Raw genomic sequence first — 14,736 nt, 5'->3', positions numbered from 1 at the left:
CTGAAGACGGGTCTGTACCTGGACCTTCTTCAGCAGGAGGACCTGCTGAGGATGGGTCTGTACCTGGACCTTCTTCAGCAGGAGGACCTCCTGAAGACGGGTCTGTACCTGGACCTTCTTCAGCAGGAGGACCTCCTGAAGACGGGTCTGTACCTGGACCTCCTTCCGTCCATCAGTGTATTGTGGTCCCAGCTTCTGTGGGCTGATCCTCCTCCTGTCACCATAAGAGGAAGATCTTATGGTGACTGATGGTCATTTCTGAGTAATGACCCCAGCAGACGATCTGCAGACGATCTGGTCCCTGAAGTCCTCTGACAGATCTTTGGTCTGACCCATGACGGTGGACAGGCGGGCTTTATTCTCCTCACCAGCTGAGACCAGGAGGCTCTGTGATTGGTTGATTGTATGAACTTATAATAAGTTTGTTAGGGATCAGAAACTTATTTCACCCAATGACATGTAAATTTGTATGATTTGTTTCTGTCTGTATTAAAATAAAAAGAACTGAATAATTAATTCCTCCATCCTGGTTCTCACTGTTTTTCTGTCCAGAGGACCTCCATCAAACACCTGAAGATCAGTGGGGAAGAACCTGGAAAGCTCATAGCTGGGAAAGTTGTGCAGAAATCCGGTTTGCGGACATACGAAACCAAAAAGAAGGAGAAAAAATTCTTCTTCCTTCTGGGAGTCGCTGATGAGACCGACAGCATCAAAGTGATGGTTTACGGAAAGGAGCGATTTAGGGAATTTGTTGAGGGGAGATCTTACACGTTCAGAAATGTAATAATTGACGAGAATGTCATGAAGGTTACCCAAAAAACCAAAACATCAAAGATGTCTCCGCTTATTGTCCCCAAGGACCTGGAGCTGGAAGCTCAGATGCTCGTTTGTAAACAGAGTCCACTGTTCTCCATCGAACAGATCAGAACTTCAGAAGAGACCTTCGTGAGCGTGAAAGGAACTGTGACGGAGGTGAGACCCAATTGTGCTGAAGGTGGTTTCATGAAGTTCATGTGTTCAACGTTTTCAGGTTCTTGTTCCTGAACTTTTTCTGCAGATTAACCGATGCTGTCAGGTGAAAGTGAAGAACAAACGAAGAAAAATAAAGGTTCTCAAGTTTGAACTCAAAGATGAAACAGGTCGCATTGAGGTCACATTGTGGGGCGAAGACACGGCTCAGCTGAGAGGGACATCCGTCGGAGACTTTGTCAGAGTGATCAACGTAAAGACCCGTTCTTACAACAACACCATGTCTCTCAACTCCACTGACTCCACCAGAATTCTCAAGGTAAGTGATAGCTGTAGTCGTCTCCTTCGGCTCATTAAGGGTTAGACTCTGACAGACCTTCAGTTTGTCCTCACCTGTGTCTGTTCAGGTCCAGAAGGCTGCTGTCCAGGATGTCACCATGCTGGTTATTGGGATCGTAAAAGCTGGAAGGACTTCCACGGAGCTGGAAGCTGACATCAGCGGCGAGGTCACCACCTTCACCGTTTCTTCTTCTCTGCTGGCCAAAGTGTTTGGAGTCAGACTGGGGGGCGACTTCGAAGACAGACTCCTGGACATACTACCGTTTTCTGCAGAAGCTACGATCCAAGGAAACCAGATCCAAAACCTCGAAGCTTCAAAAGAGATGTGACATGATCTGAAACTGAGCTTTTTAAACCTGCTGGCTTTTAACCAACTCACTGTAATCATTATATAACACTTCTTCTTCTGCAACCAGCTTTAATAAACAATCTGATCTGAAGTTAAATCAATAAAACATCTAAGTGACCTGATGATTCAAACCTTCACAGAAAATACAAACATCAACATTTCAAACAGTTACAGAAAAGGAAAAACATGTTTTTACTCATCTGCTCTGAAAATAAGGAACAAAACAAAACTTGGTTCAGCTCCTGACCCAACAGAACCTGGTTCAGCTCCTGACCCAACAGAACCTGCTTCCAGCTCCTGACCCAACAGAACCTGGTTCAGCTCCCGACCCAACAGAACCTGCTTCCAGCTCCTGACCCAACAGAACCTCCTCCAGCAGCAGAACTCTCAGTGGGTTCCTGGTTGTGGCCCACTCTTCTTTCCAGCGTTTCTGCTCAGCTCTCTGAGGTTCTGGTTCTGGACCGTTCTGTTGTAGATTAGCTGTGATGGACTGCAGGCCTGTCCAGGTGTCCCCCGCCTCTCTCGGGACAGCTCTCCGTCCCTCCAGCTCCTCAGACATTTTATCCGGAGCGTCAGAAAGAAGATGAGTCCGTTCTCAGCGGGACATTTTGTCCTTCACCTGAAGGACGAGCTGAGAAGTCCACAGCAGGTTTTCTCACGATAAGATCCAACAAAGCGTTTATTTCTCTGTGACTTTATTAAAAAAGAGCAGCAGGAATACATGCACTCACACAACAAACTGAGCCGAGGTTCCCTGAATATTTCTGACTTCTCAGAAATAAACAGTTCAGGAGCAAAAAAAGCTACAAAAATAAACCTTTTCTCTGTGTGTAAAGTTCCCTCGTTGTGCCCGACGGTTAAAGATGCAGTTTATTCACATATCAACAATAAAAAGAAAAACAATAATTCACACGGGTTCAGGAACCGACACCCAGAACGAGCTTCAGAGGTTCTGGACGCGATCAGATCTGACCCGACAGAACCGGGTCCTGGGTTCTCCATATGTCTCCTGTCCGCCCTCATCACAGAGCTGAACAGAGTGTGACGACATCATCGGATCTCTGCGCTCTCATTGGCCGACCACGAGCTGCCGCAGGTAGGACTGCGTGAGGCCCCGCAGCTCCTCCAGCGTGTAGTCCTCCGGCATCGGCAGGCGGCTGATGTGCGGCGCCAGCTGGGTCAGCGGGATGCTGAGGGGGTCAGGGGTCGCCTCGCTCTGCTGCAGGCTCAGGACCACCCGCAGGATGTTCGCCACGCGCTTCGCCATCTCTGCAGGAGGAAACACGGCGGGATTTAACTGACAGCCTCTGACGGGTCATGCTTTTACTCCAGGGGTCAGGCGCTCTCACCTGATTGGGCGAGGCGGTCTCTGGCGGAGCTGCAGGGCAGCAGCTCGATCCGGCTGCAGAGAGACGTGACATCAGAGTAGAGACGCTCCAGCTCGTAACCCCCCGTCTCCATCTGGAAGCAGCAGAAACCATGAAGCACTGTTTGTCTGACAGCCCGTCTGAACCGGGTCGGAACCAGAAGCTACCTGCTGGATGACCTGCAGAGACTTGATGACCCGGATGTAGTCCAGGTAAACCCTCCCCGCCGTGTCCCAGTCCTGGATGGTGGCGCTGCGTTCAGGGACCGCCAGTCCCTCCAGGAAGTCCAGCAGGTAGTCGTGGTTGTCGTTGATGATGCAATCTGCAGGAGGAAGATTAAAACGAAATAAAGTCTAATTCAGATCAGAACTTCAGCTCCTCGGGAGTTGAACCTGCGGACCTGAGGCCAGGTGCTGGATCAGCAGCCGGTGGCACCGGTTCCAGTGTCTGGCCCGGTACAAGTGCAGAGCCTGCAGGTGTCGGTCCCCGTCTCTCTGGGCCCGGGTGGCCTTGGCCTCGTGGATCCACGGCTCCGGGACCCGCAGCTGCTCGGTCAGGAAGCTCTCCCTGCGGACAGACTCCTCTGTCTCCTGCAGGGGGCAGTGCTGAGTCAGCACCTCCCTCACAGCTCGCTCCCGCTGGCTGCAGGGACGAGGAGGAGGAGGGAGGAGACAGGAGGGAGGAGACCGGAGGAGGGAGGAGGTAGAGGAGACAGGAGGAAGAGGAGGGAGGAGGAAGAGGAGGAGACAGGAGGACACGAGGAGGGAGGAGGAGACAGGAGGACACGAGGAGGAAGAGGAGACAGGAGGACACGAGGAGGAAGAGGAGACAGGAGGACACGAGGAGGAAGAGGAGACAGGAGGACACGAGGAGGAAGAGGAGACAGGAGGACACGAGGAGGAAGAGGAGACAGGAGGACACGAGGAGGAAGAGGAGACAGGAGGACACGAGGAGGAAGAGGAGACAGGAGGACACGAGGAGGAAGAGGAGACAGGAGGACACGAGGAGAAAGAGGAGACAGGAGGACACGAGGAGGAAGAGGAGGGACAACAAGACACGATCAGAAAACAACACCACCTCCTGAAATTTAAAGCTGAAACCAGCAGAACGGCAGCTAAAAGCTAAAGCTAACTGAACAACAGCTAAAAGCTAAAGCTAGCTGGACGACAGAAGCAAAGCACGGTGAGGGCGGACCTGTGGTCGGGGATGTGCAGCAGGATGAAGACGGCCATGTGCCAGAGTCCGGTGCTCTCCAGCTGGGCGGCGTAGCTGGTGTGGAGGAGGCCCTGGCGCGAGGCGCTCAGGTGGCTGTAGCACAGCGCCTGCAGGACGCCCCACAAGTGCCAGCTGAGGCGATAATCCAGGCGCTGCCAGGTGACGGCGAGCGGCTCGAGCAGCTGCTGCAGGCCGTAGTGTCTGCAGGAGGAAACAGGAAGTGCTGCTGTTAACGAGTTACTCCTTCAGACAAACATCCAGGAGGTTTCATCTCAGGGGATCAGGTTTACCTGTCGCTGTAGAGCTTCAGCAGGTGGAAGCACAAGTCGTACAGCGGCCGTCCGGACTCCTCCTCCTCCTCTTCATCGGGCTGCGTCTCCTCCAGGTAAGGAGGGAGGGGGGTGCAGGCGTACTTCCCTGCCTCTGTGGATCCCTGCAGAAACAGGAAGGATTAAACGAATAGAAGCAGCAGAAGAAGAAGCAGCGTGCGGACCGCGGCTCACCTGGAAGGCAGCTTCGTATCTGGCGAGGGCGTCGGCCACAGACGCCGTCGGAGGCAACATGAACCAAAGATGGACGCCAATGCAGCGCTTCCAGTCCAGCTCCGAGCACACGTTCACCGCCGAGTCCGAGGACTGCCAGACCTGCAGCGACGAGAACATGTTCACCGGCTCAGCAGGACATGAGGACGTGAGGACATGAGGACATGAGGACATCAGGAGTTTGGATCTAAAGCCGCTCACAGGTTTTCCAGCCAGCAGAGCGAAGATCCGAAGCCGCTCCTCACTCAGGTAGCGGTCCGTCTGCATGCGGTTCCAGTCTGCCAGCTGCAGGGCCAGGAGGTCTCTGCAGAACTGAGAGCCCACGGCCTGAGACAGCAGCAGGGACAGACGGTGGTCTCCTGGGGACAAAGCCATGGACACATGGTGTCAGACTCCAACACTTCACGGTGGATCATTTCTGTTTATTTCTGGTGTTTCATCATGTTTGTTGTTGTTTACTCTTTCTGCCCAAACAAATCCAACTTCAGTAAATCTCTGAGCTGACTGTCGGTGCTCATCTGAAATCAGGTGGTTCTCTTTTCCCAGGCACTTTGAACGCATCACAGCTCAGTCTGGATGTGGTTCTGCTGATGTTCTACAGTTCCAGCTCACCTTCTTTCTGGGCAAGCCGACACGCCTCGCTGATGCGCCCGCCCGTCAGGAAGCTGAAGATGGCGTCCGTGTGGCGACCTTTCCCCGACAGACCCACCTCCTCCTCCACCCTGCAGGAGGCGCCGCGGGACAGCCAGGTGGAGAAGGTGCGCCTCCTCTGCAGCTGCTGCTCGTAGTCGCCGAGCGGCTCGGTGTCCAGCTCCTGGTCCGAGGGCCCTGACTGGCCCCAGAGGGCCTCACAGAGGGTCCAGACCTCGGCCCAGTCACCCAGGAGGGCTGCAGGGGCAGAGGGGAGTGGTCAGACAGCAGGTAAGTCTGGCAGGTGTTACAGTGAGCGGCTCATCACTCACGCTCGGCGCCGCCCCGCTTGGCGTTCAGCTCAGTGATCCACTCTGCGTACTGGTGCAGCGCCGCCACGCCAGCCTGCGGTCGCACCACGGGGCAGGCGGTTCCGTCCGGGACGCTGACGGTGCTGTTCTTCAGACAGATCTCCAGGGGGCGCTGCAGTACGGCCTGGCTGTCCTCCTCGTCCCCGAGTTTCCCCTGAGGGAGGTCCAGACCCGCCAGCTGCTCCAGAACCACCTTGTAGGGACTTTCAGTCAGTCTGGAACACAAACATCGGTTCTCTGAGGCGACTTGCTTCTGTTTTCTACATTAATCTGTCCCGACAGAGAACTTTACAACGTTCAGCCTCAGAATACTGACTTTAGATTTGAATAACTTTTAAACCAAAAATATTTAACAGAAGATTTCCCCTTAGAAATACATAAAGATTGGATCTTTTTATCCCTGCTGCTGCTGGCTCGTGTTTTTGTTTATTCAGCAGTCAGAAACTTTTAACCCCCCCCGATTTAAACTCTGACTCACGGTTTGGTCCTGGCCGGTTTCGGAAGGAAGCTGAAGTCCGTCGTGGCGCAGAGGTCCTGGTAGTCCAGCTGTTTGGACTGTGGCGAGCTGATCCGGCTGCCGCAGTGAGCCAGAGTCCAGCCGGGCCCCCAGCCCACCCTGAAGGAGCGGGTGGCAAACAGCCCCGTGTCCATCAGCAGGCCCCCCTGCAGAACAACCACAGCTCATTAGTGTTTCCTGTCTCAGACCCAATCAGTTCTAACGAGTCTCTGCGGGTCCATCTGGACTCTGATCCAAAACCAACCTTCCCCCGAGTCACTGACTCTTTCAGAGGGACGGGACCCCCCAGCCGCCGGACTCCCACGGTCCTGATCGGAGGTTCTGGAGCCCGAGCAGGCAGCAGGAAGGAGGCAGGACCCGGAACCTTCCACTTCAGGGAGCGGGAGGGGTCGGCCGCCACCGGAGCCCCCCGGGACAGAGAGGGAGGGGGGCGAGGAGAGTCCAACAGCTGAGGGAGGAGGCTGGAGGTGAAGCGGACCTGAAGGAGGCCTCCAACTGCAGACAGACAAAGATCAGAGTCAGACAGACAGGAAGTCTTCATCAGGAGGAAGAGGAGGACGAAGGCCGGCGCTTCAGACCTGAGGGTCGACTCTGAGCCCCCGGCAGGACCAGGTGAGGAGACGAGACATCTGAGCCCTTCGCCGCTCCGTGGCGGTGGAACATGTCGGCCTCCTCCTCTTCCTCGGTGAACAGAGACGCCTTCATGATCTGAAAACAAACAGGAAGTGATGCAATCAGCAGGAGTGCGCCTCATCTTAATGTTGGACTAAAATCCCCAAATTTATTCAGGGATAAATAAAAAGATACCATCAAAACATAAACAATCTGTTTTTATTCACAGCAAAGTGAATAAAATTTAATTTAATTCTTGGTGAACGAACCAACATTCTACTCAGCCGGGATTTATTTTATATTTCTCACACATACCTGAGTTTTATAGATTATTAAACAATCTGTCAGCAGAAAGCTTCTAACAGACTTTTCTTCCTTCAGGATTATAAAGTTTTCATCCATCCAGACGTTTGACAGAAACTTGTCATTAATTAAAAGCACAGATTCTGATCTGAAGGAAAAATAAACCAGTTTAAACAGAATTTTACTTAATAAACTCATGATTCTCAGCATGAAACCTAAACTCTAACAAGCTGTAAACCAGCTGATCTCGCCGCGGTTATTTGAGGCGTGAAGCAAAGCGCCGGACCGCGGCGGACACCTGGAAGTCACTGTCTCTACCTGCAGGGTGTGCGGGTTGATCCCCAGAGACGAGGCGATGTGGCTGGACGCCGAGACGCCGTCGTGCTCCACCGCGTCCATGTCCGCCGCCGGCAGCTCGCCGTCGTCATCCGCTCCCAGCATGCTCTCTGTCGGGAGGCTCTGAGTGATGTCGGCCATGTCGCTGTCCAGTTCCGCCACGCCACCCGCCAGATCCACAACGGTGGACTGAAGACACGGACACACACAGCGTGAAGACAGCGCCGTCTACAACACGGGTTTTTACAGCTGCGAGCTAAAACCTGAAACCGCTTCACGCGTTTCCACCGCCATCATTCAGGAAATAAATCCATAAAACGAGTCTCTGAAACATTTCATCCCAAACTAAACAGAAAAAAACAGCAGAAATATCTTCAGTAACTTTAACTTTTATTAAATTACAAAATTCAAATACAAGTCATCTCACATCTTAAAGTTTATTTTATTTAACATCATTTCTGACAACCTGAGCAGAAAAATGTGAAAGATTTCCTCAGGATGATGAAGAGTAAAAACACTGAAGAGCAACAAAAACAAAGTTTAAATCCTCAGAACCGAAGGTTTTTTCTCCAACTGAGAAACAAACAAGCCAAGAGTCGCTTTTCTCTCCTGATGTTCATCATCATCATCATCAGACAGGAAATGAGCCTGCACACACTTTCAGATAAATGATCCTAAAAATATAAAATCACCAAATATTCTAAACATGTGGGAGGAGACGCTCTGACGTCCTGAGCGGAAACCAGAGGAAGTCATGTGACCCGATCTGGAAAAAATGAGCTTCAGGGTAGCTAAGTGATGAACCTGAAACGTTTCAAACGTTTAAGAACGGGTCCCATCTCGCTCGACTTCCCCCCAGTTTTTAAATGTGAATCTATTCCTCCCTCCCCCCATTGACTCCCACAGCAAAGAGGAAAGTTTTAATAAATGAGAGTAAAACTGAACAAACAGCCTCGTTATTCTTTCTGTTTCACTGAGTCGAGTCAGACAGCAGGAATCTGATTAAAGCTAAAATGACTCCTCCTGTGACGCTGTTCTTACTGTCTCTGAGGCGTTTTCACACACACACACCCACACAGCCTGACTGGTCACTAATCAGCTGATCGATACAGAACCGAAGACAATCAAACCTTCAGCACAAAGAAAGATTTTAGCTGTAAGCTCCTTTAATCAGTGAGGATGAGGAGGAACGCAGGCTGCGCTACCTGAGCCTGCGGCGCCACCTGCTGCTGAGAGGCAGGAAGTGACATCATCGTTTTCAGCTTCTTGGGGTCAGTTTTGGGCGGGATGTCTTCGTCCTCGTCGGAGTCCTGGAGGCCGTATTTAGAGAAATGGGCCACCTGAGACAGAGAGAGGGGGCGGAGCCTGTTGGTGAAAACATTCAGGGTCATGTGACTCTGAGGGAGGAGCAGCGACCCACCTCGAACACCCAGGAGCCGGTCTCAGGTCGGTACTCCAGGAAACGGGCGCCCTGTTTCCTGGAAGCCTTCTCCAGCCGGCCTTCGTAGTTCATGTCGGCCAGACGCTCGGGGCTCCGGATCTGAGTGCAGGTCGTTTTATCGTTCGGCCAAACGCCGTCCAGAGTCACCTCGGCACGCCTGGCAAAAAGATTTTATATAAACATTTAAAAGATGTCGACATGGGAATCAGGGAACGGCTGGAATTAACCAAGAAGAAGAAATAAAATGTTTTCAGATCTACCTGATGATACGCCACTCACCTGTTAAGCCCCTCCCCCACCGGTGGCTTGTTTTTGTCGTCCGTGTAGACGATGACCTCTTTGCGTCTGAAGTGGACAATCTCGTCGAGGTTCAGGCCCGTAACGTTCACCTCACCAAGGAAGAAGATGGATCCGTAGCCTGGGGGCCAATCAGAGCCGAGATCTGAGTCGGTTGTCCAATCAGAATCGTTTTCAGCGACGGCTGTTTGCTGTCGTTACCTTTCCTGCCAATGGTGAAGTTTTCCACGACACACTCTCCGTTTTCATCAATCATCTCAGCCAGATCCTCCAGGGAGGGGATGGTGTAGTAACCGACCCGGTTCAGAACGATTCCTGAAAAACACGAGTTCAGGATCTGTCCCTCCAGCACAGAAATCACAGTTCTCCAGGATCTCTGAGTGTTTCTGCGTCTCTACAGTTTAAAGAAGGTAAAAAGGTTTGTTTGTGTTTCTGACCTGCAGGATGAGGCGGCTGCTGGGACTCCTGTGGCTCCTCCTCCTCCCTCTCCTCCTGCAGAGACTCCTCCCCCAAAGACCCCGACACATCGTCGCTGCTCAGCTGAGACAGAAACAAATAAAGCCTCTTAGAACCAGACGTTAGCCCAGGCCCATTTCCCTCCTGGACACAGACTGCCGTTAGCTACAGGCTAGTTAGCACGTTCCGCGTTCATGAATCCGTTTGGCTACAAACAGATTCTGATAAAAGTTTTGAAACTTCTGGTCTGAGATGGAATACTCCTCTTCCTCAGCTGTTTCTTTATGCTGCTTTAGGGTTTGATATTAATACATTTCCCTCTGCCCCACTGCCGTGTTCTGATCCAAAGCCCGGTGGCGCTGCTGACCTCCAGGCCGTTCCGTGGCAGTTTGTGCATGTTCAGGTCACTGATGGTGTCCTGCAGGCTCAGCTGGGCTCGGCCCTGCGGGATCGGCTTGGCAATGGGGTTGACGTAGAACTGAGTGACTTCTGGGTCGTCGTCGACCCGGCTACTCGGACCCGGAAACTCCCGGAGCTCCTCGTCCTCCACTTGGCTATGGAGAAACATTCTGGGGTTAAAGGTCATTTTCCCAGGTAAACCCAAAGAGAAGGCGTGTTTCCATGGATACCTGTGTCCGTTCTGAGGATACTCTGACGGCGAGGCGAGGTCGTCGCTGTCTTTGTTCAGCGGGCTGCTGTACTGACTGTTGTTCAGGTTCTTCAGAACAAGTTTCTTGATGCTCTTTCTGTGGAAAAACGAGAAAGTTATTTCTGGAACCAATCATATCTCAGCAGTGGTCCTTTGGCTCCGCCCCCTGGTTGCCATGGTGATCAGACGGTACCTGGGTACGAAGGCTCCGTTGGTGAGCGACGGCTCGTCGTCGTCCAGACCGTCAAAGAGCTGCGACTTGGATCCTCCGGAAGATGTGAGCGCTTTGGGCCGAACCCGGGTCGCAGGTCGCGGGGTCAGTTTATAGTGAGTGGGCGTGGTCAGAGCCTTTTGGGCCGTGGGATTGGTCGGTTTCAGACGCTGTCAGAACAGAGGAGGTGTTACTGAGGGTTCCCAGAAAACGGCGCCATGAGTTCGGATTTTTCTGTGGCAAACAGAAGGCATCAGCTTCATAACTGAAGCAAGCAGAGGCTCCGCCCACTCACCTCCTCCTTCTTCGGGTCGGACAGCGGGTTTCTGAACAGCGGCGAGTCTCCGTACGGCGAGTAGGCCAGGACGTTCAGCTGCTGCTGGAGGATGGCCTGCTGCGCCGCGTTGGCGTTCGGATCCGTGAGAGCTGAGGAGGAAGAACAGACCGGGTCAGGTTCTGGACCGTCGCAAGGCTCAGAACCAGAACCCGTCTCGGATCAGCAGGCTCAGAACCAGAACCCGTCTCGGATCCAAACGGGACCGATCAGCAGGTCCAGAACCAGAACCCGTCTCGGATTAAAAACAAACAGTTATTCACCAACAGGCTGCTGCTGCGGAGCTCCGAATCCCAAGCTGCTGGTTCCGCTGTTGAATCCTGCGGTTCCGAACGTTCCCATCGTTCCCAGTGTGGTGCCCAGTTTGTTCTGGTTGGTTCCAAACAGACTCGGACCGGTACCAACTGTGTGGAAAACAGAACCATCAGAACATCTTTCATCAACAAACCCATTCTGCAGTTTTCACTAAACGAAAGGAGTTTGTTAAAACGTTTTATAGTGCGGTACCGGTTCCAAAGCTGGTTCCCAGTCCGGTTCCCAGCCCTCCGGTGGTCGCCTTGTTCCCAAACAGACCTCCTCCTGCAGGGTTCGCTCCGAATCCTGCAGCCGGTCAGAGACAAAGACGTCACAAACAACGCGAGGCTGCGCCTGCACAAGCTCGGGGCGGACCGCTTACCGAAGGTGGAGGTGTTGGTTCCGGTTCCCAGGGTCAGAGCGGGCTTGTTGCCAAAGAGCCCGGTGCCGGCGCCGAAGGACGAGGCGCTGGTGGTGGTGGTGCCGAAGCCAGCCGTTTTATTTCCAAATAAACTCTGCTAGAGAAGGAAGCAGACGGAACTTTACTGAGAAGAACTTCAAGGTGAAAAACTTTCTTTGGGGATTTTATTTGAACAGAAACCAGAAAATTAATCCCGACGGTTTTTTTACACTTAAAAAAAAGACTTTGATTAAAACAGGGAATAAAACAAAACCAACATCTGATCCGGATATAAATCTGAAGTCGAGGTGTTTTTCTGCAGCAACATTAAGAGATAATAATAATCATTTTAATCCAAACAAAAACTGAACCAGAAGTTCGACTGAAGCTGAAAACATTTATTAAACTTTATACAGCTGGAAGAAATGATGAAAAATAAATATAATCTGATGCTATAAAACATTAAAAGCAGAAGATCTTCAACCCAGATGTTTAAGAAATTAGAAAAAATGTGGAATAAACAGAAAATATGAACCAAAACTAAACTGAGTATTTAAAAGTTTTAATTTTTAATATAAAAGGGAAAAAAATCAAAAACACTAAGATAATTAACTGTTAACTGCATGAAAAAAGAAGAAGAAAAACATTTGTAGTTTTAAGTTTAGAATAAAACAAATAAAATCATCTTTTTGAAGAAACGGTTCTGGTTCTGGTACCTGCGCTCCAACGGTTCCAAACGCGGCATTGGGCTGTCCGAACAGACCCGAGGCCGTCCCAAACCCAGTGGCGGTGCTGGTCTGGGTCGGCCCGAACAACCCGCCGGGCTGAGACGCCGCCGTGTTTCCGAACAGACCCTGAAGGGAACACAAACAGGGCGGAGTTTTAAAAACAGCATTTTCTCACTGATCCTGCTTTAAAGATGAGCCGGTTCTGGATCTGACTCTGCAAGAAGAACTGAACAGGAAACTCACGATGCTGCTGGTGTTGGGCTGACCCATGGTGTTGGTGTTACCGAAGGTGAAACCGGTGCTCTGGGTCGTCGTGGTTGACCCGAAGGGCTTGAAGAGGCTGCCAGCCGGCGGCTGGGTTTGCTGTCCGAACAGACCGGCTGTGGTGGGTCCGAAGGTTCCTGTAGCTGCTGGAGAACAGAGGCGGGTTAACGCACCTCAGTTTGTGTAATTAGGCCATGTTTCCTGTCAGCCACTCACTCGCTCCAAACGTGGTCTTATTCGGCCCGAAGTTGAAGTTTGTGTTGGGGGCAGCAGAGCCGAAAAGGCCCGTGGCGGCGCTGGACGTGGCCGTGGCGCCACCAAACAGACCGCCGGTCCCCGGAGCCATCGGGTTGGCGGGACCCTTCCTTCCTGCCTGGTAGTCCTCCAGCCTGAGCTCCTAAAGAGAGAAGGCTGGATGTTCACAAACTAACCCGTGGGATCAGAACAGGTGTTCTGACAGAACCCTGAACCACAGCTGGACCTGGACTTCATGGTTCTCTGTCCAAAAACTATTAAAAACTTTGAAGGTTCTGGACCACTCTACATAACTGCTACAAAATATTATTTGTTAAGATTTTTGTCCACCATAAACTACTGAATCTTTTCAGCCGTCTCAGCCTGAAATACAAGCATCAAATTTAAAAAATGAGTTGGTAAGACCCCCCCCCACCCCACTGGATCCTGTACCCGCCGGCGAGGACCCGGTTCTGAGCGAGTCCGGCTGCTGCCAGACACGGAGATGTTTGTGTTTGTTTGGTCTTTGAATGAAGGTAAGAAACCAACGTATCATTTTATATGGTGGAGCAGTAAAATGTAGCGAAGTGACGGAGAGTCAACAGCAGCAACACACGGGTTAACTGACAACACCGAAAAACTAAAAGCATGAACAAACATAAACGCCTGGCTGATGTTTCCCCAGCTCACCTCCAGAGATTTGTTCTCGTACTCCTTCATGGCTGTGATGCACTGGTGTTTGGTGTTGATGCTCGTGGTCACACCTGCCTTCACCATGGTGTCACTTCCTGTTATTGGCTGAGGGAGGGAAACAGGTTTCAGGCTGAGGTCAACATCCATCCACACAGGATTCATTTAAAACAACATTCTTCCTGTCCCCTCAGGCACCTGAAGGACTCACATTGAATTTCACGGTTGTTCCTGGCTGCTGAGAGGCCGAGAACCCGGAGCCTCCGAACAGAGAGCTGGAGCCACCAAAGGGGTTGGAGGTGGTGTTGGTGGAGCCAAACAGGCCAGCGCCGCCGCTGGTGCTCGTCCCGAAGCCTGACGAACACAAAGAGACGAAAATGTGTCTGAAATGTCCCATCAGGCAGACGCAGAGTTACAGAAACATCAGCAGGAGCCTCACTTCCAAACGAGGTGGGTTTGTTGGCTCCAAATGCATTGGTCGGCTGGGAGAAGAGCCCGCTGGTGGCCCCCGCCCCGGTGTTTCCAAACAGGCTGGTGGAGGTGCCGCTGGCTGCACCGAAACCGAAGCCGGTGCTGGTGGAGGAAGTCGCCGGCTGGCTGAACGTACTGGACCCAAACAGACCGCCTGGAGGGAGGAAAGAAACAAGTCTGAATGATTTTTATTTATCCTAGCTGTTTTGTTCAAAGTAAAACAGTTTTCACATTTAGGCAGGAAGCTGCGTCTGATTCAGCTGTTTGAGCTGAAGCTGAACTGAGAATACTTTTTAAAACTCAAAACAAAAGCCGGTTCTCAGGACGTAGTTTGGACTAAAGACAAAACAAAAGAAGACAGACCAGGTTTGTTCTGTGTGGATCCAAACAGTCCTCCTGTGTTGGTGGTCGCTCCAAACGCAGACGTCCCAAACCCTCCCGCTGTCCCAAAACTCGTGTCTGCAGGAAAACAATTCATACCAGAAAAGCTGAAGTTTAGCTTCACTGACAGCAGCCTGTTCCCTCAACCGCAGGACAGCTGAAACTCATCGACACAACCACAGACGAACAACAAAATGACTGATGTGCAACAGCTGCTGTGTGACGGAGGTCCGCGGTCTGCGGCGTCCCGCTGTGTGACGGAGGTCCGCGGTCTGCGGCGTCTCGCTGTGTGACGGAGGTCCGCGGTCTGCGGCGTCTCGCTGTGTGACGGAGGTC

General features: G+C 51.9%; 2 protein-coding genes across 5 annotated transcripts in view; one reads left to right on the top strand and one right to left on the bottom strand.

The window, feature by feature from the left end:
* Positions 1-1,764, top strand: part of LOC108251084 — a 7,233-nt gene extending 5,469 nt beyond the window's left edge. The window contains exons 7-10 of one of the 2 annotated variants that reach the window (XM_037978902.1): positions 553-780; positions 859-972; positions 1,058-1,288; positions 1,377-1,764. In XM_037978902.1, the coding sequence (XP_037834830.1) occupies positions 553-780; positions 859-972; positions 1,058-1,288; positions 1,377-1,637 (834 nt within the window). In that variant the 3' untranslated portion in view covers positions 1,638-1,764. Of the gene's footprint in view, positions 1-552; positions 973-1,057; positions 1,289-1,376 lie in introns of both variants that reach the window. The other variant, XM_037978901.1, reaches the window with a different exon arrangement.
* A 571-nt stretch (positions 1,765-2,335) lies between these two features.
* The window catches only part of nup98 (nucleoporin 98 and 96 precursor), a 16,722-nt gene continuing 4,321 nt past the window's right edge, over positions 2,336-14,736 (bottom strand). The window contains exons 3-35 of one of the 3 annotated variants that reach the window (XM_017441259.3): positions 14,383-14,478; positions 13,988-14,173; positions 13,760-13,902; positions 13,549-13,656; positions 12,841-13,021; positions 12,604-12,770; positions 12,349-12,486; positions 11,615-11,750; positions 11,446-11,538; positions 11,202-11,342; positions 10,900-11,030; positions 10,587-10,774; positions 10,374-10,490; positions 10,112-10,298; positions 9,726-9,828; positions 9,490-9,603; positions 9,271-9,409; positions 8,971-9,148; positions 8,756-8,890; positions 7,533-7,739; positions 6,878-7,007; positions 6,544-6,794; positions 6,261-6,445; positions 5,744-5,997; positions 5,394-5,669; positions 4,983-5,140; positions 4,743-4,883; positions 4,530-4,672; positions 4,219-4,440; positions 3,425-3,666; positions 3,192-3,346; positions 3,007-3,118; positions 2,336-2,926 (exon numbers count right to left, since the gene is read on the bottom strand). In XM_017441259.3, coding sequence (XP_017296748.1) covers positions 2,727-2,926; positions 3,007-3,118; positions 3,192-3,346; positions 3,425-3,666; positions 4,219-4,440; positions 4,530-4,672; positions 4,743-4,883; positions 4,983-5,140; positions 5,394-5,669; positions 5,744-5,997; positions 6,261-6,445; positions 6,544-6,794; positions 6,878-7,007; positions 7,533-7,739; positions 8,756-8,890; positions 8,971-9,148; positions 9,271-9,409; positions 9,490-9,603; positions 9,726-9,828; positions 10,112-10,298; positions 10,374-10,490; positions 10,587-10,774; positions 10,900-11,030; positions 11,202-11,342; positions 11,446-11,538; positions 11,615-11,750; positions 12,349-12,486; positions 12,604-12,770; positions 12,841-13,021; positions 13,549-13,656; positions 13,760-13,902; positions 13,988-14,173; positions 14,383-14,478 — 5,357 coding nt within the window. In that variant the 3' untranslated portion in view covers positions 2,336-2,726. The remainder of the gene's footprint in view (positions 2,927-3,006; positions 3,119-3,191; positions 3,347-3,424; positions 3,667-4,218; positions 4,441-4,529; positions 4,673-4,742; positions 4,884-4,982; positions 5,141-5,393; positions 5,670-5,743; positions 5,998-6,260; positions 6,446-6,543; positions 6,795-6,877; positions 7,008-7,532; positions 7,740-8,755; positions 8,891-8,970; positions 9,149-9,270; positions 9,410-9,489; positions 9,604-9,725; positions 9,829-10,111; positions 10,299-10,373; positions 10,491-10,586; positions 10,775-10,899; positions 11,031-11,201; positions 11,343-11,445; positions 11,539-11,614; positions 11,751-12,348; positions 12,487-12,603; positions 12,771-12,840; positions 13,022-13,548; positions 13,657-13,759; positions 13,903-13,987; positions 14,174-14,382; positions 14,479-14,736) is intronic. The other 2 variants (XM_017441262.3, XM_017441263.3) reach the window with 2 other exon arrangements.

The sequence above is a fragment of the Kryptolebias marmoratus genome, linkage group LG13, assembly GCF_001649575.2.
Source record: "Kryptolebias marmoratus isolate JLee-2015 linkage group LG13, ASM164957v2, whole genome shotgun sequence".
NCBI lineage: Eukaryota > Metazoa > Chordata > Actinopteri > Cyprinodontiformes > Rivulidae > Kryptolebias > Kryptolebias marmoratus.
The sequence above is the reverse complement of the archived record's forward strand: the minus strand, read 5'-3'. Positions and strand labels throughout refer to the sequence as shown.